At 50.2% G+C, this 27,639-nt stretch overlaps 2 protein-coding genes across 3 annotated transcripts in view; one reads left to right on the top strand and one right to left on the bottom strand.

Moving 5' to 3' along the window:
• Nucleotides 1-6,250: 6,250 nt before the first annotated feature.
• CAV3 (caveolin 3) lies at nt 6,251-19,511 on the top strand. Its single transcript, XM_077857979.1, has 2 exons — nt 6,251-6,569; nt 18,752-19,511. Exons 1-2 carry the CDS (start codon nt 6,456-6,458, stop codon nt 19,091-19,093), a joined length of 456 nt encoding a protein of 151 aa, XP_077714105.1. The 5' UTR covers nt 6,251-6,455; the 3' UTR covers nt 19,094-19,511.
• The window catches only part of OXTR (oxytocin receptor), a 26,704-nt gene continuing 18,009 nt past the window's right edge, over nt 18,945-27,639 (bottom strand). For both annotated transcript variants that reach the window (XM_077857978.1, XM_077857976.1), the window contains exon 3: nt 18,945-26,379. In XM_077857978.1, the coding sequence (XP_077714104.1) occupies nt 26,132-26,379 (248 nt within the window). In that variant the 3' untranslated portion in view covers nt 18,945-26,131. The remainder of the gene's footprint in view (nt 26,380-27,639) is intronic.

Here is a 27,639-nt window from a genome sequence, read left to right as displayed (position 1 = left end):
TCGGAGTGTGTTAAATGAAAAAACTGGCCCCAGGAAAGCTTCCCATGGACGCGGAGGAGCTGAACTCAACCTGTTTTCAAACAAGGCGTGGTTCACGCAGCGGGGACATCCTCTGAGTCACCAGGACTCTGCGAGCAGTTCACATCCGCTGCTCAGGCAGGAGTAACTTGGAGCCAATCCCTCTTTGAAGCAGAGACGGGGATCCTATGGGAGATAAGGAGAGAGACGGTGAGGAACAGAGACTTCTCTCTCGCGTTAGCCCCTCGTGAGCGCAGCACAGTGCTTCAGACAGAAACGTCACCTTCAGGGCACCCAGTCTCTAGAACATCGGTGGGGTTTGGGTCAGCTCAAAGAGACGCAGAGACGCCGGCCTGCTGCCTGCAGAAGCCCTCCTCGCTTCAGGTCTCTATGAATTAATGAAGCTGTGCTGACCACAGAAGCTCCTGCTGTTCTCAGAGATCAAGGCCTACTCTGGATCTGAAAACACACACACACACAACACACACACACACACACACAACACAACACACACAAAAAAACCCACAAAAATACCCAGCAAACACCATTATTATCCACAGGCACACACTGCCCCTTTTCCCCGGAGTCTGCTCCCGTGTGGTTTCTGGACAGTGCTGTTGCTGTTGGCCTCGAGGCTGGCACACGTTCCACCCCTTTTCTCTCACCAGGAGGCCAAGTGGATGCCACCTGAGCAACGGCAGGGGCCAGTCTCCCCTGTTTAGGCAACAAGCCCAGCAGGGAACATGGTGACCTCGGTGCATTTAGTTATTCTCATTCCCTGATGGAAAGGGAGATAAGGATTCAAGGAATCCTAGTAAGGTGTGGGACTCGAGGTAGAGACAGTCTTCCCCTGGGTGGGAGAAGGCAAGAGAGCAGCTCCGTGGCGGCCCAAACATGGACAGACTCGGGTGTGGCGCCATCCTGCCCGGGGCTCTCATGAGCCTCTCAGCACCTTGCAGCAGGGTTAACAGATCTTCTCACTCCCAGCAGCAGAGTTAGCAGAGCCTCTACACCAGCAGAGCCTCTCACCACCCTGCCGCTGAGTTAGCAGAGCCTCTCGGCACCTTACAGCAGAGCTGGCAAACTACAGCCTGTAGGCAAATATCTGGTCACCACTTATTTTTATAAATCAAGTTTTACCGACACACAATCATGCGCCTTGATTTACATCTGGTCTGTGGCTGCTTTTGTGCTACAACAGCAGAGCTGAATTGTTGTGACATGCTATGGCCCATAGAGCCTAAAATCAGGGGCCATTCATCGGCATGCAACCCACGGGGCCCCAGGCTTAGAAGATGCCACAAGTTTAGTTTAATGCTCTGCTGCCACTGTCTTGAAGTTTGTAATTATTTTTAGCAAGGGGCCCTATGTTTTGTTTTTCACTGGGTCCTGCAAATTTTATAGCTGGTCCTACCTAGATTATTTTCTGTCTGGCCCCAAGGTTGGCCTACTTTTCCAATCCTTGACTCCTTTTTACTCTCTGGACAACTGAGAGCCAGTTGTTCCTGGTACCCTTGACAGTAATCCTATCAGTGAACATGATCAAGAGGCCTATATGAGCCAAGCACTGGGTTGAATGAAATCGAAGTCTGCCATTTATTTACCAGTTGTTGGGACCACACAGAATAAATCTCATCCCTTAAGCTTCATTGATTTGAGTAGGGTTCTTCTGTTCTTCCCCCTCAGCCTTTGTCTCCTCCAAACTGACATTGCTCTGTTTCTCATAAGACATGCACCATCTCACTGACCTTATCTAGACAGGATCTAGACTTATCTTATCTAAAACCTCTCTTGGAGCACAGAGCCCAAGCATTCCAGGCTCCCACTGTAGTCTGGCCAGTGCAGAGTTGAGTAAATCAGTCACCTCCATCATTCTGGATGGTATATCTTTATTAATGCATCCTGTGATCACATTGCCCTTTTTGGAAAGCATTCCAAAAATCTCCAAAATCTCTGGGAGGAATCAGGTACCAAAATCTGGTAACAGAGGATGGTGTTCTTAAGCTCATTATACAGAAGTGTGAACTGAAGCTTGGACAGGAGTAGCCTGCTTCTGTCTCCAAATCCTTAGTTTTCCCCTCCACCAACCAACACTCTTTGGGCTCTCAGTTTCTTCATCTGTGAAATGCACAGACTGGATCTCTTCCAGCTCTGGAATCCTGTGATGTGTCTTCTAAATGCAGACCCCCAAAAACCAAGTAGCCAACAGAAAGTAGAGGCTCTCTACCTAGATCTAAGACTCTGACGAAAAGCAAAAAGGTATTTCCTTCTCCACGTATCCTAGCCTTACGTCTCTTGGAGACTTCTGCATCAGTGATAAATCTCGCTGGTTAATGCAGCCTCAAATTTGGCAGTTAATTGAGTCTTCAGATTGCAGCGCTAGGACTCTCGCAATGAGTCGGTCTATATCATCTTTCCTATTATTTCTCCTTTTTTTGCACGCCACAGATTTATGTCTTCCTGCACATCCCATTTTCAAAGATCTTTCCCTCTCCCGTAGCAAGACAAACGACGACCACAAAATGCCTTGAAAATAAGAACACAGAGTGCTCCATAAAACCCCAGGCCCCAAATGGGCTTCAGAAAGTCACTCTGGGGATCCCCGGGTGGCGCAGCGGTTTGGCGCCTGCCTTTGGCCCGGGGCGTGATCCTGGAGACCCGGGATCGAATCCCACGTCGGGCTCCCGGTGCATGGAGCCTGCTTCTCCCTCTGCCTGTGTCTCTGCCTCTCTCTCTCTCTCTCTCTGTGTGACTATCATAAATAAATAAAAATTTATTTAAAAAAAAAAAAAAAAAAAGAAAGTCACTCTGTCTCCTTTACTGTGCCCCCATGTCAGGAGCATCGCCCCAGGGCCGACTCGAAAGCTTCAGCTATGTTCTTGGCCGCGTGTCCTCCGTGGGTACATGGGCCTGCGGGCGCCCCATTAGGTGTGTCCCTGGGTGCGAGGACCGCTGCCCACGGCTGACAGGTGGGAGCACCGGGCAGGTAAATAGCCTTGTCTAAGTCCACGCCTCCTCCTGGTCCCGAGCGCCCCCACCTCCAGAAAGGACTCCCGGGGCACCTGAGGCCGCAGCCTTTCCCTCCTCCAACTTGATCCAGAAGGCTATCAGCTGCCCCACAGCCTTCTCAGCATCGACTGCCACCTCGAGGCAGCAACCGCTTCACACCACAATACCTTAGTATTGTCACAGCAACCACAGTGGCCTCTGTGGTTCAGACACTGAGACGGGGCGCAGCGCAGCGAGTCTGTCCCGCGGCCTGGGCTTCGGCTGCAAGACCTGGAGGTCGAGGGGCGGCCTGACGCGCAGGGGCCGGCGCCTCCCGGAGCCTCGGCCGCTCTGCCTCGGTGGCTGGCGGCGGCCGCACCTGCTCGCTCCGCGTCGGCTCCGGCGGCTGATCTCCAGGGGCAGGGGTGGGAGAGGAGAGAGCCGGCAGCTGCCTCCTCCCCGCGGCCTGGCCCAAAACTCCTGTAGCATCAGTCGCGCCGTACCCTCTGGGTCAGAATAATCTAACCCCCAGCCCAGATTAAAAGGGAGGAGCACAGGGCAGCCCCGGTGGCTTAGTGGTTTGGCGCCGCCTTCAGCCCAGGACGTGGTCTTGGAGACCCAGGATCGAGTCTCACGTCGGGCTCCCTGCATGGAGCCTGCTTCTCCCTCTGCCTGTGTCTCTGCCTCTCTCTCACTCTCTCTCTCTCTCTCTCTGTGTGTGTGTGTGTGTGTGTCTCATGAATAAATAAATAAAATCTTAAAAATAATAAAAATAAAAGGGAGGAGCACAGACCCTCTTCTGGGGCTGCTCCTGATCCCCGGTGAATGACTACGGCCCGGCCCGCTGTCCCCGCTCCTCACCAGACACAGGGGGGCCCGCAGAGGGCGGAACTCAGCCTCAGGCTCGGTCGCCCGCCGTATCCCACGCGGACAAGGGCAGCAACACGTTCTTTGTCTCAGCTCTTCACAGGAGAAGGTACGTCTTCCCGCGACCTGGGGGCCCAGGCAGGGGGGTGAAGGAAAAAACAAACAGGTAATTCCTAAGAGAGTTAGCAATAGAATTTTCTAGTTGCCTACCACTTACCCCTGGGGACGCTGGGGGGCTACCTACGTGCTCTGCATTTCCTAGCCTCGTTTGCCAGGAGGGGTGGCCAATGACAAATAAACAGAGACCTGCAAGTGGGGGTCCTGGGAAAGCTTTCTACCGGAGCTGACTTAGCCGGCTGATGCCTTTTCTGGTGCACCCTCGCTCCCTCCTCCTCTTCCATCTGATGGCTGGAAGAGCGGCAGCCACCTGGTGCCAATGAGGCAGCTGTGAGAGTAGCAGAACAGGAAGATGGAGTCGGGAGTCTGACAACGTAATGGGGCCGCCACAGTAGTTCTGAGCTATCTATTTGTATTACGTGAGAGGGCAGACGCCCCTACCTTGCACCAGCCGCCAGTATTTTGCATCTTATTAGATAGTAGCCAGGCACAATTACTGACAGAACCCAGTGTTTTGCCTCGAGCTTTTTGGCTGTCTTCCTGCCTCCCACTCACCTAGCTCTAACCACCAGTGATCTTCCTGGCCCACTATTCCAGTGAACACCCTCCACTGCTCTGAAGTCTTCAATGGCGTCCCGATACGTCTGTAAAATCCATTCTCTTTAGGGGGCGTCTGGGTAGCTCCGTTGGTTAAGCAGATGGTTAAGCATCTGCCTTTGGCTCAGGTTGTGATCTCAGGGTCCTGGGATGGAGGCCCCAGTAGGGCTTCTCCTGTTTGGTGGGAAGTCTGCTTCTCCCTCTCTCTCTGCCCCTCCCTGTCTCTTATCCCTGGCCCCTCCTCCCCCTTTCCCTGTATCTCTCTTCCCCCTGCTTGTGCTTTGTTCTCTCTCTTGAAATGAATAAAATCTTTTAAAAAAATGATACTCTTTAGTATGACACATTGGCTCCTTTCCACCCAAGCCCAAGCTGAGCCTTATCTCCTGCCTCCCCCCCCACCCCCAGACAATCAGGCCCTGGCCACTGCACACCTCTCAGCATCCTAGTTCTCACCAGCCCTCTGACACCTATAGTTTTTCTTTTTTATATATTTTTTAATGATTTTATTTATTTATTCATGAGAGACAGAGAGAGAGAGAGAGAGAGAGAGAGGCAGAGACACAGGCAGAGGGAGAAGCAGGCTCCATGCAGGGAGCCCGACGTGGGACTTGATCCCAGGTCTCTAGGATCACACCCTGGGCTGAAGGCGGCACTAAACCGCTGGGCCACCCGGGCTGCCCACCTATGGTTTTTTCACCTGAAATATTCTAGGTAGTGAACTCCTGCTTGTCCTTCAACACCTAACTCTAAAGCCACCTCCTCTAGGAAGCCTTCCCTGATGCCCTCAGAGTGAGCTACTGCCTCCTGTGGACCTCTTAAAGCAAGTTCCTTGTAAAATATCGCTGATCTGGAGCACCTGCCACACCCTATTGTGATTACTTATTTTTTAATCAGTCTGCCCCCCTAGACAGCGAGCTCCTCCAGGCTGGAACAGAGCCTGATGGGTCTGTTCATCCCCAGCTGTTAGCAAATCCTGAATGAATGAGCAGGAGGATGGGGGAATGGATGCACAGCCCTGGCACCTGGGGACTCAGAGTCTTAATCCTTTACACTGTGGAGGCCTCCAGTGATGCCTGAGGACCCAGGAAAACTGAGCAGGCACCTGGTAGAGGTACATCCCATGGATGCCTGTGCAGTGTCTGGGGCCCACGGGCACCCTGGAAACCGTCACCGGGGGAAGAGCAAAGGGCAGCATAAACATGGACTTCAGGTGCCCTCCACGTGGCATCAAAAGGCAGGGGAGGGTGGGCAGCCCCATCAGCGGTCTGCTTCTCTGTCTCACCCCACAGTCCAACAGCTCCCCTCCAGGGGGAGCCCCAGAAGTGGGAAAGAGGGGCCTGCTGCAGGCCACCACAGAGCAGGGCCAGGTGCTACCTCCTCCAGTGAGAATCCGAACAGGCAGCGTTTCAGTTCCCGAAGCCCTGTCCCAGGGGAGCTCAGCTCCTCTCCGCAGGGGCAGCGCAGCCCCTGACCCTTACTCTCTGGCCGGGAGCACAGTGGACCAGGGAGGGGAGCTGTGCGACCTCACAGGCGGCAGGAGGCAGAGCTGCCCCCCCCCCCCCAGAGCTGCCCAGGCTGATGGCAGGGGGGGACTGCAGCGGCTCCCGCTCCCCGGGGGAGCCCTGGGAGGAGTGCCGGCCTTCCCGCCGAGCTCCAGTCTTAATTTTAGCTTGGAGGCCTGCCACAGAGGCTTTAGCGCGAGGCAGGCCGGAGTTATGCGGGACAGCTGTCAGCTGGCACGCTGGGTGGGGCCTGTTTAGCCGGCAGGGGCACAAGTCTGGGGACACGGGACCGTGTCCCTGGCCCGAGCCTTTTCAGCCCCGCCGGCCACACGGCACAGGTCCCCTCCTGCGGCCCCCAGCCCCGCGATGATGGCCGAAGAGCACACAGACCTGGAGGCCCAGATCGTCAAGGACATCCACTTCAAGGAGATCGACCTGGTGAACCGAGACCCCAAGAACATCAACGAGGACATAGTGAAGGTAGGCTCGGCGGGCCTGCTGGGCGGCGCGCCCAAACCCGCTGCCCTGCCCCGGCGCCCTGTGCCTCCGTCTTCTCCAAATCCTCCCTCAAAAGGCAGCAGGTGACACCCCGAAGAACGTCTGGCATAAACAGGAGCAAAGCCTCAGCCGCACACACATGACGCGGGGGTGCCTGGGGCGCCGAGGCAGGTCCCCGAGGGGCAGTGCCTGGAGCCCCCGAGGCCCCTCCAGGAGCTCCTGGCCTGGCCCAGGGTGAAGGCCGCGGGTGGCCAGCTTGGGTCCTCTTCGGCGCCAGGGTTGTTTCTGCGGTCTCCACGGTGGGCGCGGGGCTAATCTCCAGAGGGTGGCTTCCAGTTCCCGGCACGGCTGGGGGCACTCATTTCCCCAGAGCACCGCCCCATGTCCAGTGCTCCTGGTGTGGGGCCAGCTCCCCACCTGACCCCGGGTCCTGCGGCCGGGCCGGGGCAGAGGCCTCTCGGAGGGCTCCCGGCTCCCGAAAGGAGCGCTCAGAGGACAGTCACCCTGCCTTTGGGGAGTCTCCCCCAAGGCCTCTTTCCTCATCTGGATGCCACTAGCAGCCTGGCCACCTCCAGGCCCACACCCTCACTCCAACCTCCACTCATTAGCCACAGGGTCCTTCTACAGCAGAATTCCTGGAAGCAGAGGGCCTAACCACCAGCATTAGAGTCACTGGAAGGGCTCTCAAAAGGGCGGTGCCTGGGGCCCCCGGGTCCTATGAAACGCATCCGAATCCCAGATCAGCCCCCACCAATAGAAATATAATGTGACCCATGATACCATCACCCCATGTCACTTTACATTTTCTAAAAGCTGCAATTTTAAAGAGGAGAAACAGACAGGAGAAACTAATTCTCAAGATATTTTTTTATTTAACCCAATATTTTCAAAAAAAAATATCATTGAAGCAGGTAACTGATATAAAACAATTATCAGTGCACTATTATGCGGTCTGTTTTTTGTTTTTTTTTTTTTCATCTTTGAAATCTAACATGTAGCTTACACTTAGGCTGCATATCAGTTCAGACTCCAAATGTATTAGAAATCGTGTCCTGGGGCAGCCCGGGGGGCTCAGCGATTTAGCACCACCTTCAGCCCAGGGTGTGATCCTGGAGACTCAGGATCGAGTCCTGCGTTGGGCTCCCTGCATGGAGCCTGCTTCTCCCTCTGCCTGTGTCTCTGCCTCTCTCTCTCTCTCTCTCTCTCTGTCTCTCATGAATAAATACATAAATAAAATCTTTTTTTAAAAAGCCATACTTATAAAAAAAAAAAGGAATCATGTCCTGTATTAAAATCTCATAATATACACAGTTGAAATCGATTCCTGTGCCCAAATAGTTCCAAATACTTTTAAAAGTTTTCCAATCTCGGAATTAAGTATCACTTTTTACATTTGAATTAAAATTAAACAAGATATACAGTTCTTCTGTTGCACTGGTCATAGGTGAAGTGCTCAAAGCTCCTGGCCACTGGATTAGACAGCGTGGCTCCGGGCTTGCTCCGAGGCAAAGCCCCTATGCTGTCACCCTTTGGTGGGATATCTCCCATGCTGGATAAACTCTAACTTCTCTCCTTGGCTTTCAAGCCCCAACACAATCTGGCTCCAACCCTCTTCTTTCACCTTCCAGCTCCAACACCAGGAGCAGGCCACACCAACCAGAACATACTCCTCTGTCGATACCAGCAGCACCCTCCTGCCTGTGGTGAATGCCCCGCTCAGCTTTCAAGACCCACTTCAAATGTTACCTCCTCTAGGAAGCCTTCCTTAGCTCCTCCAGGCATAGTAGCTTCCTCCTCTGTGCCCCAATTTCCCTCAGAGCATTTATCCATATTAAATTACTCGTATTAAAGCTCATATTAAATTGCGATTAGTGTATTTATCTGTATCATGAGTGGTGGAAATAGGGTACTTATAGCCCAGTGTGCCACAAGGGGGAAATTGCTATATAAATGTAAAATAGTATTTATCATGGTTTGTGTAGTGTGGTCTGGAAGTAAGAGTCCCAAACTTGGCTTTAAAAGACTCGGTTTCTTTTTCTTTTTTTTAATGATAGTCACAGAGAGAGAGAGAGAGAGAGAGGCAGAGACACAGGCAGAGGGAGAAGCAGGCTCCATGCACTGGGAGCCCGACGTGGGACTCGATCCCGGGTCTCCAGGATCACGCCCTGGGCCAAAGGCAGGCGCCAAACCGCTGCGCCACCCAGGGATCCCAAAAGACTCAGTTTCAAGTTTACTCTCTTCTACCTAAAAGCAACAGCCCTGGACAAGTTACCTAGGTCTTCAGGACCTGAGTTTCCCTCTGTAAAATGAGTGCAATATCATTTACCTCCACCAGGTAAAGGACTCTCAGAGCAGTGCTGTGCAAATAAAAGTATAATGTGAGGAATAAATGAAACAAGGGTTTTGAAAGTGCCTAACAAAGTCCCTGGCATGCAGCAAGGGTGTGACACGTGTGAACTGAGCTGGGGCTTGGAGGAACTTGCAGGGCAGGACAACTAAGCCATGGGCCAGCTTTTATATCCAGGTTCCCCTCTGGCGATCCCTAGCTGGCTGCTGGATGGAGAAGAAGACCCCAAGGAAGAATGTGGCTTCTGAAAGAGATCCACAACAGGTGACAAGTGTAGGGCGCCTGGGTGGCTCAGTCAGTTAAGCATCTGCCTTTGGCTCAGGTCATGATTCCAGGGTCCTGGGATCGAGTCCCGCATCAGGCTCCCTGCTCAGTGGGGAGTCTGACTCTCCCTCTGTCTCTGCCTCCCTCTCTCTGTCTCTAATGAATAACTGAATAAAATCTTAGAAACACAAAACAAAAACGGGTGACAAATGTAGAGAGGCTCTCAGGCCCTACTGAGCCCAGGGTGAGCCAGCTCCAGGCTCCAGGTCCAGGTTATAATCCGAGGGAGGGATGAGGGCAGCCACACAGATGCAGCTGCTTATGCAACTTCCCCGGGGGCTAGGGGCTGAGAGCTGTCTTTCCTGAACCCCAGAAAACATCCCTCAAAGGCTAAGCAAAAGACCCTGCAAATAATCTTGTGGAGAGGAGATTATTATTTGATATATATTATTGGACGTTCTCTGGTTTAGGGAGTTATTGGACTTTCTTTCGTTTTCAATAACTAAAGAATGAAAAACTTTTGAAATTCAGAATGAGGATCATAAAATGGAGTCAGATAAATAGCACAAACCGGTTGGAGTAGACTTTAGGTTTGTGTACTGTCTGTGAAAGAATAAAAAAAGGAAGAAAGCGGGGCCTGGTGGCTCAGTTGGTTAAGCAGGTGCCTTTGGCTCAGGTCCTAATCCCAGAGTCTTGGGATAGAGCCCCATATCAGGCTCCCTGCTCAGCGGGGAGTCTGCTTCTCCCTTTGCCCCTCACCCTGCGCATGTGCATTCTCTCTCACTTGCTCGCTGGCTCATTCAAATAAAAAAAGAAGGGAACCCCGGGTGGCACAGCGGTTTAGCGCCTGCCTTTGGCCCAGGGCGCGATCCTGGAGACCCGGGATCGAATCCCACGTCGGGCTCCCGGTGCATGGAGCCTGCTTCTCCCTCTGCCTGTGTATCTGCCTCTCTCTCTCTCTCTGTATGACTATCATAAATAAATAAAAATTAAAAAAAAAAACAAATAAAAAAAGAAAAGAAAGAAAGGAAAGGAAAGGAAAGGAAGGAAGGAAGGAAGGAAGGAAGGAAGGAAGGAAGGAAGGAAAAAGAAAAAGAAAGAAAGAAAGAAAGAAAGAAAGAAAGAAAGAAAGAAAGAAAAGAAAAGAAAAGAAAAGAAAAGAAAAGAAAAGAAAAGAAAAGAAAAAAGAAAAGAAAAGAAAAGAAAAGAAAAGAAAAGAGACAGGAGAGCTGGCCAGGAGGGGGCCTGGGCAGTCTGTCCAAATGGGAGTCTGGGGCACCTCGGCTTCTTAAACCAATTGGGGCAAAGATAAGATGGAGGGAGGCAGGAGGAAAAGGAACTGAGGGGGTGAGACTTAGGGAGAGAAAGACAAGCAAAGCAGAAACTCAGGAGGGACCCGTCAGGGTGGTTGCACCAGTGCTAACAGGTGAAAAGGCTAGGGTGCAAGACACAGTAAGATGCTGGAATAAGATTGAGCTAGAGACCCAAGTTCTGGTCCCGGCCCTGACACAGGCTCCCTGTGTAACTCCAGGGAAATCACTCTCCCTCTCTGGCCCAAGTCCTGGGGTAAGCAGAGGTTGGGTGGAGAAGAGGGAGGCCTGCCTCCTCCGTCAGCAGGTGCTGAGGTTTCACACAGAAAGCCAAGGATGGGAAGCAGGAGATAGACCCACGGTGTCTGTAGATTTGACGCCAGCAGACCAGAGGCACTGCCTTTTGACTTTACAGACTCAAAACTTCCCCAAACTTCCTCAAGGAAGGCCTGGTACTGCCCTTGAACCCGGGATGGAAGATGAGTGCCAAAGGCAGAGGGAGAGCCCTACACAGACCAGCAGACTTGAACCGTGGCTCCCAAGGTTCGGGGCTGGGTCTCGGGCACCAGGGAGGCTTATGGGGATTAGAGCTGAGGATCTGGGGTGAGCCACCCCCTTCCCTCCACCCCTGATGGTCACCGCCATTCAGAGAACACTGATTCCAGGAATCATTACTGAGTGCCTACTGTGTGCCAAGTCCTCTGCTGCCTCAGAGGAGACGGTGACAAACACGACCGACCCACCATGTGTGAGCCCTCATGCCAGGCTCTGGGGGATGTGAGGCTATGGCAACAGTTGCGGGGCTCTCCACCATTCCCTTCAGACCCACATTGTAAACCTGCAGCCCTCCTGCCCATGAATTCCTGCTGGGCTGCACCCCCACCTCGAAGGCCTCTGAGTGCTTTCAGAGAGGGCTCAGGGCTGTCTCCCTAACCCACACCAAGGCACCCAGACCCTAAAGCAGAAATGCTCAAGCCCAAAGTACCCCATGGGTTCCTCACCCTCAGGCTCCAGCCGCTTTCCCCTCAGCTACACAGCGTCAAACAGGGCAGGGGGCTTGACATGACCCCAGCCCATCATATGGTTCACGTGCCACCTCCAACCTTCATGTGCCACAAAACACCCTCCCCCCTCAGAAACACACTCAAACCACACCCTTTGCCTATCAGCTCAGGCTAAGAAACACCTGAAAGGACCCAGCAGCCACCAGTCCCGCAAACTCTGCTCCAGATTTGGGTCCATCTGGACACCCTGTTGCAGAAAGATGAAACTGACCTGGTACTTCCTCTGGAGAAGAATCCAACCTAACAGAGAGGATGAGACTAAAGTAATGTGAATATCTGGAGGAAGGTGCTGAGCGCCATAAATTAGTGCCTGATGAAGGGTCATGGGGTTTAACAGAGGAAGACCTTACTCTCATCTGAGAAAATCAGGAGCCAGCTCCATGGGGACACAGTAACCCAGGTGCATAAAAAAAATGGGGGGAAAATTAAAATGTGAATAAGGCTTTTGAAGAAGAGGGAGTAAGATAAGCAAAAGCCATGATATGGAGGATGTTGGGTGTCACTGGCAAAAGTGAGAGATGGGTATTGCCGCTCCCCGACCTACGTCCATGGCAAATGTTACTAATGGATTACAGCACTTTTCCAGGAAGCCATGGGTCATATTGGTGAGGCAAAGATGGGGACACATGGAGCCTCTTTGTTACTCTGTCTGCAGAAGAATGACAGGACCAAGTGCATCTGAAAGAGAACTTGTAAGAGAAAGCAGAGGGGCAGGTTGAGACCGGTCATAGAAGGTCATCCAAGCTGCCACCCATCCCATGTTGGCAGTTTCTTCCTTTCAGAAATGTCCTGTCCTCTGTCAGGTACCTCTAGGAAGGGCGGCATTGGTAACTCACATGGAGGTATTTATAATTCAGTGCTATGGGGGCTCCTAAGTGTTAACTAATCTAGCTTTTCAAAATGTGGTCCACTATCTTGAGTTGCTGGTTAAAATGCAGATTCCTGGATCCTGGCACCAGAAATTCCTATTTGGTGGGACCGGTGAACGTTTTGCACTTGCACGTACAAACAAGTCCCCTTGTCCTGCAGATGATAAACTTGGAATCCAGAGTTCTTACCAGTTTTCCCTAAAGACACACTGTGTTAGTTACCTACTGCTGTGTAACAAATCACCCCACACTCAGTGGTTTAAAGCGACCACCATGTGATGGTCTCCCACAGTTGTGGGAGTCAACAAGAGGCAGCTGGGCAGCTCCACTGCTCTCACCGGTGGCCTCTCCAGAGGTGGCAGTCACCTGGGGCCTCAGCAGGGATGGATGGAAGGTGGGGCTGGATGCTGGGACAACTGGGACTCTCCCTCATGTGGCCTCTCTGCCATACCCCAGAGCAGAGGATAGTAATGTACTTCGAATGCCACCAGTCTCTACATCAGGGTATAAAAGTGAACTTCTAATATGGCAGCTCAGGGCTCCCCAAGGCAGAAACTTCCAGGCCTCTGGAAGTCTGAGTTCTGAACCTGGCACGGCACCCCTTCTACTGCACTCTGGTGATTGAAGTGAGTCATAGGGCAAGCCCAGACTTAGTATAGGATAAGAAGAGGCAAGGGCTTAAATGTTCAGGGCCATGACTTAATTGGGGGTCACCTCTGGATGACTACCCACCAAAAGCTGGCAAATTACCAAGTATAAGATACATGGCCAGAAACCAACATCTTATAAGGGCCAGATTGTGAGCATTGCTTTGGTTCTCCCATGTTATGTAGAATTCTATTATTGTTACTACCAATTATAACACAAAAAGCAAAGCTTTGCCATTTTTCAGCTGTTTTACAGCTATCGCCTCATTTTAGCTTCCTACTGTATCAGCCAGTGCTTCTCAAATTATCTGGGTGAAGGGCCACTTTTATTATTATAACTTCAATTTGCTGAACACTGATGCTTTTATAAAATTCAATAGAAATTAATTACTAGGGAAATGGAATGAAAAATAGGCATCTACAATGTAAGCACCAATTTTTCTTACTATGAGTTATCAGACATAAAATCACTGGCTCCGATTTCGGTGACTATTTCTAAATGCTTACTCTCAACTTCTATACATACCCTGTTGGGAAGAGGGGACTGGCGATGGGCCACCCTTTAAGTAGCAAGGTACTAGGCAAGAAAACGAAGCAAATCCCAGCAAAACTAAGCCCCCCACCCCCCCGGGTGTTCTGACTCCAAATCAAACTCTGAGTCACTAGGGATCTTGGCTCAATCCTCTTGGTGTAGAGTTAAAAAACAAAAAGAAACATACCAGAGGCCCAGAGAGGGAAAGCACCATGCTCCAAGCCTCTAGTAACTCAGTGGTCAAGTGGAGGCTGGCACCAGATGCCCATGCCTCTGCCTAGAGCAGTTTCCCCACCCACAGATACTCTATCTGAATTGTCCAGGGCCCAGGATGCCCAAGGACTGAGTCATACAGGAATCTGGGGAGGTATTTTTGACAGGGGGTGGCTGCTGGCCTTCTCCGAACCCTCCGGCAACGCCTGGTCCTGCTGTCCAGCACCCTTCCCCACCCTCTGGGAGCCTGCGGGGGCTGCGGGGGCTGATTCTGTTTAATCAACCGGCTCTCTTGCTATTCCAAAAATAAATATGCCAGAGAAGGGGACACCAACTGAATGAGCAGCCACATTCACCCTTCCCACCCCTTACCCTCCCACCAATTGCACACCAAGCCCTGAGGCTCTGCCATGGGTCCAGCTCCCGTCCCACCACCCTCCCAGAAAAAGTCATCTTCCCTCCAGACAAATTAAGAAACGAAATCACTGTGTGCTTTTGATATACTGCCGTGGCGGCCTAAGACCTGCCTGAGTCGGGTCTTAAAAATATCTCCCCAAAGTAGGCACTGTGACCAAAGCTGTCCCAGTGCTCAGTCCGAGTTGGGGGAACAGCTGGGCCTGCCAGCACAGCCCATCCCTCTGAGAGCACATCTTCCGATTCCCAGAAAACGAAGCCGTCGCCCGATGCACGGTGCCCAAAGGAAATTAGGGGGAATAATTCAAATGTCAGCGCCGATGTCTTTTGCGAAGAAATATTCATTAAAAGACACGGCAGAGAGGTCCTTGGGAGTGGGATTATTATTGTAAACAGAAAATGAGGGAAAAGAGGACTCATCAGCGCAGGCTGAGGTGTGCGTGAACACACACCCAATTATGCCGAGGGAAGCTGCAGAATTAATGTACCAGGATCTGGCGTGTCAACAGATTTTCTGAGATGTATTTTCATAGGTACTTGAGAATAACTGAACCAAGAATTCCTGTCACTGAGCTCCTACCATGTGCCAGGCGCTGTGCTGAGCACTGCCTCGGAGTGGGTGCTGAATAAATCTGTGTTTGAAGGGATGGAGGGAAGGATGCATGGATGTCTATGGATGGATGGGTAGATCTTTGGATTGATGGATGGAGGGACGGATGATGAGAGATTGGATGGGTGGGTGAATAGAGGGTGCAGGGTGAATGGATGATTATTTCTATTTCTCAGAACAAGGTTTTAAGAAATAGCAAATCCATTTTACAGATGAAGTGAAGCTCAAAGAGGTTAGTCATCTGCCAAAGTCACTCATCAGAGCAGCGCCTGCACTGGTGCGCAAGGCCACCTTTGGGGCTCTAAAGTCCTCTTGGGGACAACATTCTGTAACAACCACCAACAACAGTTACCGGTTGTTATTAATCAGCTGTTCTGGGCCGGGCAGTGTTCTAGGCATTCAGAACTTATTTATTTAACTTATTTAATCCTCCAACAAACTTTATGAGATGACTCCAGGAAGCTGAGGCACAGAAAAGCTCAGTCCACCTGCTGACGGTTACAGAGCCAATAAGCAGGGGGGCTGGACCCCAGCCTCAGCAGTGGGACTTCACACAGGGCTCTTTCCCACCCGGCCGCCTCTCAGAGGCCAGACACAAATAATCAAATGCGTTGAAGTCAGAGTACGTGGGACTAAATGAACAAAGCGGGCTGGGCTACAGAGGAGCAGGGCCGGTGGCTGGAAACAAAGGGCTGGGAGCCCTGCCTGGGGGCAGGTGTCTCGGTGGACAAGGACTGGACCTTAGATGCTGCAAAGCCAACATCCGCCTCCAGGTCTGACCGTGGCTGGGCTGGTGTGGACAGCTTAGATTAGAATCAGTCTGGGCCCTGCCTCCCACCTCTGGGCCACCTGCCCTGAGAGGCGGGGAGACACCATCCTGAGAACAGCCACAAGAAGGGCAGGGAGGCCACAGGCGCTAAGTAGGAGAGTGCAGGAGGGAGGAAGCGCCTGCTGGGACCAGGGCTGGGGGGCACGCCTCTGCCCTAATAGCTCCTTCTGCTGGCAGAGTTCCTGGGGCTGCACCATGCTCCAGAAGCCAGCCTGGGTGCTAAGAGGCATCAATCAGGCTGGGGTGCGGCCGTGGTGGAGGAGGGGCAGGCTGCAGAGGTCGGAACTCCTCCATCGACAGGACCCAGGCCCTAGGGATCTAACTGAACCTCAGGAACCACTACGGGTGTACCCAGGTCAGGGTCGGGATGGTTCCCCAGGCCTATCCTCTCCAGCTTCTTCAATTTGAAAGCTCCCCCAAGAAACGGCAACTCTGAATTTTTGCCCCATCTAAACCAAATAGAGAAGATACCAGCCCTTTCCATCCACTGTCCACAGCCATGAGATGTTCCTCAACCAACCTGGGCCTTCATTTCCAAATGTCCAGCACACCAGTTTTCCATTTCTGCTTCCAAACCTCACTGTCCACCGAATTCCCAGCCCATCACCGCCTCCTGGAAGCCCTCTAGGAATAAATACCATCTTTCTGAGATGAGGACCATATTTATATTCTTCCCTCCAGCCCTGGCCTTCCATCCAGGGGAACTTTAAGAGGTTAAATGACCTCTGCTGAACCCCAGCGGAGAAAGCTGGAGGCCGAGATTTACAGGAGTTCTGGAAGGCGCTCCTGACTCCCTGAGTCAGCTTTTCACATCACCCAAAATCCCAGGTTGTCAACTTTGCTTCCCATAAACATATCACCCCCTGGGGGAGACCTCATCCCCTGCTGCCTCCAGGAGGATCCAGGGATCTGGGGCATGGGGCAGGAGCTCAGTCTAGTCATGGGACGAAAACAGGACGCCCCATTGTACCTACAACATGATTAGGTCCACTCTCTCCCCCTCAAAAAAGTTACCCTGGAAAGAAAAGCACCAAAGCAATGACACTGTTAGTATTAGAGAAATATAAATTGGAGATACTTTTGTTTTATTTTTACTATTTCCTGAATTTTCTGCAACGTGGCTGTCATTTTATAATGAAAAGTAATCTGAAAAGTAATTCTGTGGCCAATTGAGAGGACCTCCTTCCCCCAACAAAAGCAGGGAAGGGGCTGCCCCTGAAAGAGTGGTGTTTAAGATCTGGCCCCACCAGGCCCCACAGGTGACCCCTCCCACCACAGTCTGATGATTTTGAGCCTTCATTCAACCAGCTTTTATTAAAATGGCCCAGGAGCACGGAAGATGGTCATGTTCCCATTTTACAGACATGACAACTAAGGCTTAGTGGTGCTAAAGGACGTTGCAGACAAGAAAGCAGCTATGATGCTGTTTAATGCGTAGTGGGGGCTCAAGAAAGGTCAGTTAAATGACTTGGCTGAGAGTAACCTTTTTTTTTTTTTCGAGTATACTGATTATTTTTTCCCACTTCCCAAATGAGGCCTCAGCCACCTTTGCAGTGGAACGTGTGAACCGGATTCTGTGAGCACCCATGCTCCCTCCAGCTGCAAGGTGGGCCGGTGGGGGAACAGAGAGAGGAAAGTCTGAGGTCGCCGCAGGACTAGGGTGCTTGGGGCCTGCTCGGCCTTCTTCGGTACCAGACACCTTTACTAGCCAGGACAGCACGGCCCTCACTTTGCCTCATGCCAGATCCCACAACAGCTCCCAGCCCTGCGCACCTCTCTAACCCGCCACCAGCACCCCAAACCAGCCTGGCACCACGTCCCACCTGGACTATTGCCGCAGCTCCCTACTGGACCCCACCTGCGTCCTCTCTCCCGGCCTCCACCGGCCCAATCAGCTGCTCAAAATTCAGAGGAGAGAGCAGAGAACAGAATGGTGGTTGCCAGAGGCGGGGGTGGGTGGTGAGTGAAGGGGGTCAGAAGGAACCAACCTCCAGTTATAAAATAAATAAGTCACAGGGACGTAGGTTCCAGCACAGTGACTATACTTCACAATAATACTGTGTGACACATGTGAAAGGTGCTAAGAGAGCAGAACTCAAAAGTTTTCATCACACACACAATTTTGTCACCTATGTGTGGTGACGGACGGTAACTACACTTAGTGGGTGATCACCTCCCAAATATACAGACAATCATTATATTGAAAATGATATGATGTTATATTATCAATTATACTTCAATAAAAAAAAAAAATCAGGGCACCTGGGTGGCTTAGTGGTTGAGCATCTGCCTTCGGCCCAGGGTGTGATCCTGGGGTCCTGGGATCAAGTCCCGCATCAGGCTCCCTGCAAGGAGCCTGCTTCTCCATCTGCCTGTGTCTCTGCCTCTCTCTGTGTGTCTCTCATAATAAATAAATAAATAACCTCTAAAAAAAAATCAGCTCAGATCTGGTCAATCCAGTGTGCAAAAGCCTTCAGAGACTGCTCCTCCCAGTGACTGTCTGGCCAGGCCTCTCTGGCCTCACTCTGGCCACTCTGGGCTTGCACTTGGCCTTCCGGAAGCACCTGCATCGGCGGAGGGCACACGCTGTCCATCCCATTGGGTCCTAGGAGTGCCCAGTATGCTTCTTCAGCCACGGGCCTCCCTCCACCTGGCTATCTTCAGGATCAGCCTAGCTAGAGGCCTCTTTCTTACCCCCAGGATGACTAGGACCGGATCGTAAAAGAACAGAATTTAAGAACCATGCCTCTAGGCCTGCCTCTTACTTTGGCTTTAAGCAAGTCACTCAACATCCCGAGGCCTGTTTCTCCACCCACAGGACAAGGGGATGGACCAGCTCGTGTGCCTCACTGCTCTAGGGCAGCCCTGGCATCACCCTGGAGCTTGTCAGGGATGCAGTCTTGGGCCTCACCCCGGCTGGGCTGGGTCAGAATCCCTGGCGGTGGGGCCCAGCCGTCGGGTGAGACAAGCCCCCCACTCCCCGCCCAGAGGGTGATGCTGGCCCACAGAAGCGCAGAAGTGGGTGGATGTTGTGACCTAAGGCCTTGTCCTTCCCGCCCCCGCAGGTGGATTTCGAAGACGTGATCGCAGAGCCTGTGGGCACGTACAGTTTTGACGGCGTGTGGAAAGTGAGCTACACCACCTTCACCGTCTCCAAGTACTGGTGCTACCGCCTGCTGTCCACGCTGCTGGGGGTCCCGCTGGCCCTGCTCTGGGGCTTCCTGTTCGCCTGCATCTCTTTCTGCCACATCTGGGCGGTGGTGCCATGCATTAAGAGCTACCTGATTGAGATCCAGTGCATCAGCCACATCTACTCCCTCTGCATCCGTACCTTCTGCAACCCGCTCTTTGCCGCCCTGGGCCAGATCTGCAGCAACATCAAGGTGATGCTGCGGAAGGAAGTGTAAAGCCAGGTGGGGGCGAGGGGGGTGGCCGGGCAGGGGGAGTCAGGCCAGGCTGGCCCCCCACGGCACTGCTCCATGGGCCTGCTGGTGAGCGCTTGCTCTTTAGGGACTGCTATTTCCCCCCCAAGACACACAGTTTAGGGAAGCAAGCAAGAAAAGAGCCCTGCCACAGAAGCACAGTGGCCCTTCACTCTGCCCCCTACCCCACCTAGATGCCTCCGTGACCGGGCATGAGGAACGATAATTTGCTAAGAGGCAGCTACTGCAAGTCTTTGCATTCACTTGTACTGTAACAGCATAAACCAGCACTCGGTTCCCACCTGGGGTCAACCCATCCGTGCATGCCGCCCGGGAAAGCTACCAGTGACTCTTGGCATTAGAAGGGTGGCTCCAATAAACGGTTTCGGTTGCATTTCGGGAATGCTGTGTTTTCTGTGTGTCCATAAGGTAGGTGCATGCCCTGATGAGCTTCAAAAATACAGTTTGCTGCCCTAAGAAACAAGTGGAGCAAGCTGGTTGGCCCTCCTCTGGGCCAAATTCAAGAATCAGAACAGAGTTCGGTTTCTCTTGGGCTTCTTCTTTGCTGGGTATCTGCTCCCCCATGTTACTTAGGGGATTATTTCCCTGGGCTGGCCAGCAGTCACCAACAGGAGAAAGTGGCCCGTGGGCCAGAAGGGGCAAGAGTCCCTCCCTGGGCACCAGCGAGGGCAGGGCCTGGGTTCAAAACTCTCTGAACCTCCCCTTTGACTCCACAGATACCAAGGCCCTGACACTGCTGCTTGGTATGTGTACACCTTCAGCCTTCAGAGATGTGATGAGGGCATATGGCCCAATCTGTGCAGGTGTGGACTCACTACATAAAAAACAATAGCAAGGGCATGTCCCACCTCTTCTTCACCTAACCCCACTGGGGAGACAAGAACCAGCAATCTTACATTCTTTACAGATACTTTCCCAAGAGTGTTATCCAGAACTTAGTCCTCAGAAAAAAAGAGGGGTGGCTTTTGTGATTAAATTTGTTTGGAAAATGCTCTATATTTCTCTCAGAGATTTTCAATAGACAGCAGTACATTAAAGATTCTGACAAGTTCTGCAGGAAAGAAAACTGTTCAGGGCAACGTCTTCCAATCCCACTTGACCTTTTTTTCCCCCCATGTAATACTTACTTTCGTCTCATAAAATTATGGTTCCGCAGCAGGTTTTCAGAGGCATCGCCTCATTGGTGCCTGGCCATGAACCCAAGGAGTACTGGGGGGCAGTGTCGTGGAGCAGATTGGGAGATAGGGCACAGGCAGCCTCAGTTCTGGTCCTGTCTCTCCTCCTAGTTGCCTTCTCTGGCCTCAATTTTACCATCCATAAAACGATCTCTAATGTCCATCTCAGCCTTAAAATTTACTCATTTTTGTTTTTTCTAGTATCTTATTATGCAATTTTCAAACACAGGAAGGAAGTTGGAAGGGTCGGCCGTGAACACCTGAATGCACACCATCCAGGCTCGACATTGCCCATTTTACTGCTCCTGCTTTGTCACATCTCTCTCCATCCACCAACCTCAGCTTTCTTTACACACTTTTATTTTTTATGCATTTTAAAATAAGCTGCAGATACCCATATTTTTGCTACTAAACACTGCAGCTGTCATCCTTTAGCTTAGCCCAGGGAGGTCTAGCCATCACTAGAGCACAGCAGCTCCAGCCCACCTGTCTCTGTTCTGTGCTGGGGCTCTGTACATTCTCAGGTGGACCCTGTGGGCCCAGGCTCCTCCTGCTGGAAAGGTTTGGAGGCGGCATTATTTACATCCTCCTCGAAGGGGCTGCCCTTCAAACATCTCTTGAGGTCAATAGGTCCCAAGACTTGGAATCTTGGGTTCTGCAGAGATTTTTCACCACTTTGGCACTTTCTATAACCTGATTTGACTTAAACTCCAATTTTCCAAGCTTGTTCTCTTTCTTGAGGGGCAGATTACAGCAGGTACTCATTTACCCATGAAGTTCCCAGAACTGGAGAAAGGACACACATTTAAGATGCATAAGGAGTTCTGTGTCTTCCAGGAATCTCCTTGAGAAATAGCAGAACAGCATGCTGAGGGCATAATGGGAAGAGGCCAGAGCAAGGAGGTGGAGTGTCTCTCTCTCTCTCTCTCTCTCTCTCTCTCTCTCACATGCTACATTCAGCTTATCAGGGATTCTTGCTCAAAAGGCAGGTTGAAGGTCCCAGCTCCAAAGTGTGAGTCAGTGGAGCCCAGGAAAAACACGAACCCATTTGTGGTTCTGCAGGTGGCCCCCTTATCTCACTGGAAGAAATAAGTGGTAGGGTCCCTTGGAGGTGATGATCTAAAATCCTATTCTCTCCAGAGTTAGACAGTGGCACACAGTGGGTGTGGTATATCACACAAGAGGTCTGTGCCTGGGACTTACAGCATCTTCCGACAAAACTCTTGACAAATCATGACCGCAAACAATGGGACCGGGTCCCCCTACCCCCACCCCAGCCACACGGCTGGGGTCCTTCTGTCATAGGCAGAGAACTCTGCAGCCCTGCAGGGGAATCCAAGCCCACCAGCCACCAGGCATGATCACCATTTTAGGGAGGGAGAAAGAGGGCAAAGCAATGTATGGGGGGAAAAATGTTTATACAGTGCACCTTTTATAAAGCAGTTAATGAAGCAGACATCTTGCTCTTGGCCACATCAGGCACCGGCTGGCACAGTCCATGAGGGTACCAGAGAAAGTCACTGCAGTAGGACAAAACTGAGGAATTCACATTTTGCATCTAGTGGTGTTTCACTGCACTCGAATAGAAAAGGTTAAGCACTTTCGAAACCAGGATATTTGTAAAGGGTGACCTCGTGCAGCTGTAGCCCACAGATCCATCCAAAAAGGAGCACAGATTGTATGACAGATTATGTCTTTCAGGGCCTAAGGAAATGAGGCTCAGAGCCTTCGAGTGTTCACATTTCACTTTTGACCATCAGAATAATGAAACATTGCAGAAGAAAACCTACATGCTCCAATTTATTGGCAGCTCCAGCCATGTGTTTGGTTTGCAGACGGGTCTGACGCGGTGGGAGAAGGTGTATGCAGACCTCGGGGTGGGGTGTCTGGGGAAGGAGGGCAGAGACAACCGAGCTCAGGACTCGGTTCGAGAAAGACTGAGAGGGTGAAGATAGTCTCTAGCACAAGATTGGGAGGGGAGGGGTGCAGAACCATGGGTGCTGCTGAAACCGAATGCCACTGATCTGCTGTGCCCGTGGCCCCCAGTGGCTTCTGTTAGCTGCTAGGGCAGCAACTTCCCCGGGAACAGCAGAGACTAGGGCAACTCTGGCTGGTGAGCAGGGAGGCTCAACTGCCAACAGACCCCATCAAGGCTGCATCTGCACCCAGAGTGCCCCCGTGGTCCTATACATGGTCACGAAGACCCCAAATCAGCTTCCTGTTAGCCTCCCAAAGAGCGAGGACTACCTGGTATTCACAGTGTCCAGTTAGTACTGAAGATCTTGTATTAAATGGTACGAGTCTGAATACTGGCATTCCAGGGCATGCCTCTCTGCTCCCTGAACATCTAAACCATGCTAGCTTCTTCTACTATGTGCAAGAATGTGTGTGTTGTGTGCACACGCAGTGTGGAGGGAGAAGAGGACAGAGCATATAGAAAGTGAATCTGTGGCTTTTGGGAAGTGCTTTTGCTTGTAACACAGTGAGTCACAAAAATATGTATAGACATTTTTTTTTTAAGTGCACTAAAGAACCAATGAGTTGGCCACTCCCCATCGAAAAACCTCTGATCTAGAACATCGTGTATTAAACAACCAAAGGTATTTCTTGGGCACAGTCATATCCTTCCTCAGGGCTGACAGGACACTTGAGAATGTGTTTACCAGGTGAGTAAAACCTTTGAGACCTTCGGTGAAATGCCCTTCTAAATAAAACACAACAGTCTGCAGCCCAAGACATCACTTGTGCCGGTACTAGAGCAGGATGGGAGTATTACCACTGCTGGTAGCTTTGGCCAAACTGGAAACACCATCTCTTGCAGAAAAACTGAGTAACTGTTCCTCCTACATGGTAAGTCACAGAAATAGAAGAAGCTCAGGGAGATTCTAAGGAATTCATCCTTCCAGCCGGTCATCTCCGAATTTGGTTGGTAAACATTTGTTTTTGTGAACTTCTTTTAAATGTTCAATTCGGTGGTTTTCACATATTCTAAACACTCACATACCATCATCACTAATTCTAGAAAATTGTCATCACCTCCCCCAAGAAATCCAGCATTTATTAGCATTCCCTCTCCATTCAGCCCAACTTCCAGCCCCTGGCAACCATGGTCCTCTAACCTGCCCTATAGATTTGCCTGTTCTGGACAGTTCACAAAAACGGACCCATCCAGTATGTGGCTTTCTGCAATGGCTTCTTTCACTCGGCAAAATGTTTTCAAGGTTCATCCGTGTTGTAGAGAGTGACAGGACTCATTCCTTTATAGCCAAATAATATGTCACCATACAGAGAGACCATATTTGTCCATTCATCTGTTGATAGACATCTGGGTTATTTCCATCGGAGGCTATTATAAATGAAGGTGCTATGAACATTTATGTGCAATTTTTTTGTATTTGTATAGGCTCTCGCTTCTCTTGAGTAAATACCTAGGAGTGGCATTTCTGGCTCATATGGTAATTCTATGTTTAACTTTTTGAAGAACAGCCAAAGTATTTTCCAAGTGGCTGGACCATTTTCTATTCCCACAAGCAGTGTATGAGAGTTCCAGTTACTCTACATCCTTGCCAGCACCTGTTATTGCCCATCTTTTTGATTACGGCCATCTTAGTGGGCGCAAAGTGGCATTTCGCTGTGGCTTTAATATGCATTTTCCTAATGAACAATAACATTGAGCATCTTTTCATGGGCTTATTGGCCGTTTTTATGTCTTCCTTGGAGAGGATATAAAAATAGGTCTATTTATTTGTTCATTCAAATATTTTGCGCCTTTAAAAATCGGCTTTTTATTCTTAAGTGTTAAGAGTTCTTGATATATTCTGGATCTGAGTACGTGATTCACAAATATTTTCTTCCATTCTGTGAGGTGTCTTTTCACTTTCTTGACAGTGGCCTTTGAAGCACAGAAGTTCTGTACCCCATTTTGATGAGGTTAATTTACCTACTTTTCCTTTGCTTATGCTTTTGGGAATCATATGTGAGAAATCACTGCCTAATCCAAGGTCACAACGATTTATGCCTATGTTTTCTTCTAACAGTTTTATAGTTTTAGCTCTTACATTTAGGGCTCGAAGCATTTTGAGTTAGTTTTTATACAGCGTGAGGTAGGAGTCCAACTTCATTCTTTTTTTTTTATTGAAGTATAGTTGACATACAATGTTATATTAGTTTCAGATGTACAACATAGAATTCCAACAATCCCATACATTGCTCAATGCTCACCATGGTAACTGCAGTCACATAACAATGTTATCACAATATCATTGACTATATTTCTTGTGCTATACTTTTTATCACTGTGACTTATTTGTCTTATAATTGGAAGTTTGTACCTCTTAATTCCCTTCACCAACTTCATCCTTTGGCATGTGGATATCCAGTTTTCCCAGCACCATTTGTTGAGCGGACTGTCTCCCCTATTGAATTCTCTTGCCACACTTGTCAAAAATCAATTGGCCATAAACATGAGAGTTTATAACTGCACTTTCCATTCTATTCCACTGGCCCATCCCATTGATCTTTATGTCTATCCTTACGCCAGTACCACACTCTTTTGATTATCATGGATTTGTAGTAAATTTTGAAACCAGGAAGTATGAATCCACCAACTTTGTTCTTTTTCAAAAGATCATTTGGCTATTCTGGGGCCCTTGCATTTCTGTGTGAATTTTAGGTTATCAATTTGTGCAAAGAGGCCAACTAGGAGTTTGATAAGAGACTGCATTGAACCTGTAGATCATTTTGGATAGTATTGTCTTCTTAACAATTTAAGTCTCTGATCCACGAACATAGGATATCTTTCCATTTATTTAAGTCTTCTTCAATTTCTTTCAATGATATTTTGTAGTTATCAGGGTATAAGTCTTATACTTCTGTTGTTAAATTTATTCTTATTTTATTCTTTCTTATACCAGTATAAATGGGAAGATTCCTTAATTTCATTTTCATATTGTTAATTGTTAGTATAAAGAAATACAACTGTTTTTTTGCAAATTGACTTTGTACCCTGCAACCTCAATGAATTCATTTATTACTTCTAACAGGTTTGTATATATGCATGAACTCCTTAGAATTGTCTACATACAAAATCATGCCATCTGCAAAGGGTTTTACTTCCTCTTTTCCAATTTGGATGCCTTTTGTTTCTTTCTCTTTCCTAACTGCTTCATGTAAATATTAGCTTCTTAAACATTTTTAACACAAGTTTTAATTGGCTGCCTATGCCAAATGGTTTCATAAAGGAATCCTCTGTTCCCAGGGCCACCTTCTGACATGCTGGTGCCCAAGGATGCTAGAATGGGTCCATGCAAAAGTAAACACTCTGAAGTCAGGCAGGAGGACATTAGCACCACCCTCCACATCTGAGGTCCCATTCCTGCTCCTTATTCTGAGCTTAGAACACTAGGCTTCCACACCCAGGGTGTTACCAATCCTATACTTACCACTTTTCACAAGATCCCAAAATAAAGGAGTAAAAAGATACTGGAGTGAAATGATAGGTCCAGGAGAAAAAAAGAAGAAAAAAAACAAAAACAAAAACAAAAACATCTACCAGCCAGGGACAGCAGTAGGGGCAGGGTAAATAAACATCTATAGGACGCCAGAGGAGATCCAGGGGTTGTCTGATGGCTGAGTCCCCCATCATCTTCTACCATGGAGACTATTTTCCTACCCGGGTCAGGATTTTATCCCACTCAAGCTACCCCAAGGTGCAGAAGAGTGCAAACTGAAAGGTACCTTATACACACACACACGCACACCCACCAAGGGGCGGACTGTCTAGGTTGGCACAACCTAAGCCCTTGGAGGCAGTCCTGGCCCAGCCTGGTCACACTGTGGATGGCTGCGAGGAACTCCTCTGGCTGGAGCTGTGGTGGCTCAGGACAAAGGTGGATGAGTTGCTCTTTTTGCTGACGCTGGTCTCCCCTGGACGGTTCCCCTTCAGGTAGCTGGAGGAGCAGCAGAGGAAGCGCTGTACAAGTTCATGGAAGAGGTGGCCCGTGAAGAGCATGTAGATCCAAGGGTTACAGCAGCTGTTGAGGCTGGCCAGGAGCATGGCTATGATGAAAGCCGAGGCTGAAGGGAGGGTAGGGGTGCAAGGAGAAAGGAGAACAGGCCATCACTACTGGAGGAGTCACCCTCATTTCCTGAGAATGGCCTTTCCCAGGTACCAGGGGCTGAGTCACAAGATGGAGAACTAGAGAGACAAAGTCTGTCTGCCTTCCATATTGTGGCTCTGGGCGTGCACTCAGCCTGCCCCCCCCCCCCGCCCACCTCCCAGCCTTGCCAGGCTCAGCCTAGCCCTAGAATGCTCCCCATCCCGTCTGTCATCAAAAGCATACCCGCCGAGAGCTTCCATCAGCAGGGGCTGCACTCGTCCCGGCCACCTGTTCATTCATAACTCACTCAGCAAGGATCCAGTGCCTATGCCTTGGAGTGCCCAAGAGCACAGAGTCCGGAAGCTGCCAGGCCTGGTTTGTAGCCTAGTTCTGCCAGCAACAAATTACTTTAGTTCCCCAAGAGACTGCTGTTTGCTAATCTTTCAGCAGGGATAACAAGGCTATCCAAACCTCACGAGAATACTGCAAGGATTTTTTTAAAAATGCCTGGCACTCGGTAAGTGCTCAGTACATGGTGGCTGCTATCGTGACTGTGTGCCACACACCCGGCAAGGCACCAGGGACACAAAAATAAAATGAGTAGCTCCATGAGGTGGGCACTGTGCGGGCACCGTGGGGTAGGGAACACCAAGGAGGAGTGCAAATCTGAGCAAATCATGGCCAGCCCCACAGACACCGGCATTTGAGTTGATCCCTGAAGGATGCTTATGAGTTTTCCAGGCAGAGAGGGAGGAAGGGTGCTCGAGGCAGAAGGAATTGCACAGGAAAAGGCACGGTGGCAAGAAAGAGCTGCTATTTTCGCAGTTGAGAACACTGACAGTTCTGTACCCCTAAGAGCACTGCTTCAAGAGCACGACAAATAAGACTTACACAGAAAAAAAAAAGTTTACCTTGAAATTATTTGAGGAACCGTGCAAAAGCTATTACACTGAGCATTTATTGTGTTTCAGGCAAAATTAAAGATCAACTTCAAGACTTTGCTTGTCACGAGTTCAAGCTTCAAAAGGAAAGAAAAATTTCAAATCCTGGGGTGCCTGGCTGGCTCAGTCGGTAGAGCACATGACTCTTGATCGTGGTGTCATGAGTTCAAGCCTCACACTGGGTGTCAACCTTACTTTAAAAAAAAAAAAAAGCAAGCAAGCAAAGAAAAACTCCTAATTCTATATACCTCCGGGTTTCAGAAGGAGGGAAAAAAATCTAAGTTCCTTGCAATGGA

The sequence above is a fragment of the Canis aureus genome, chromosome 19, assembly GCF_053574225.1.
Source record: "Canis aureus isolate CA01 chromosome 19, VMU_Caureus_v.1.0, whole genome shotgun sequence".
Lineage (NCBI taxonomy): Eukaryota > Metazoa > Chordata > Mammalia > Carnivora > Canidae > Canis > Canis aureus.
This window is presented reverse-complemented; position numbering and strand designations above follow the sequence as displayed.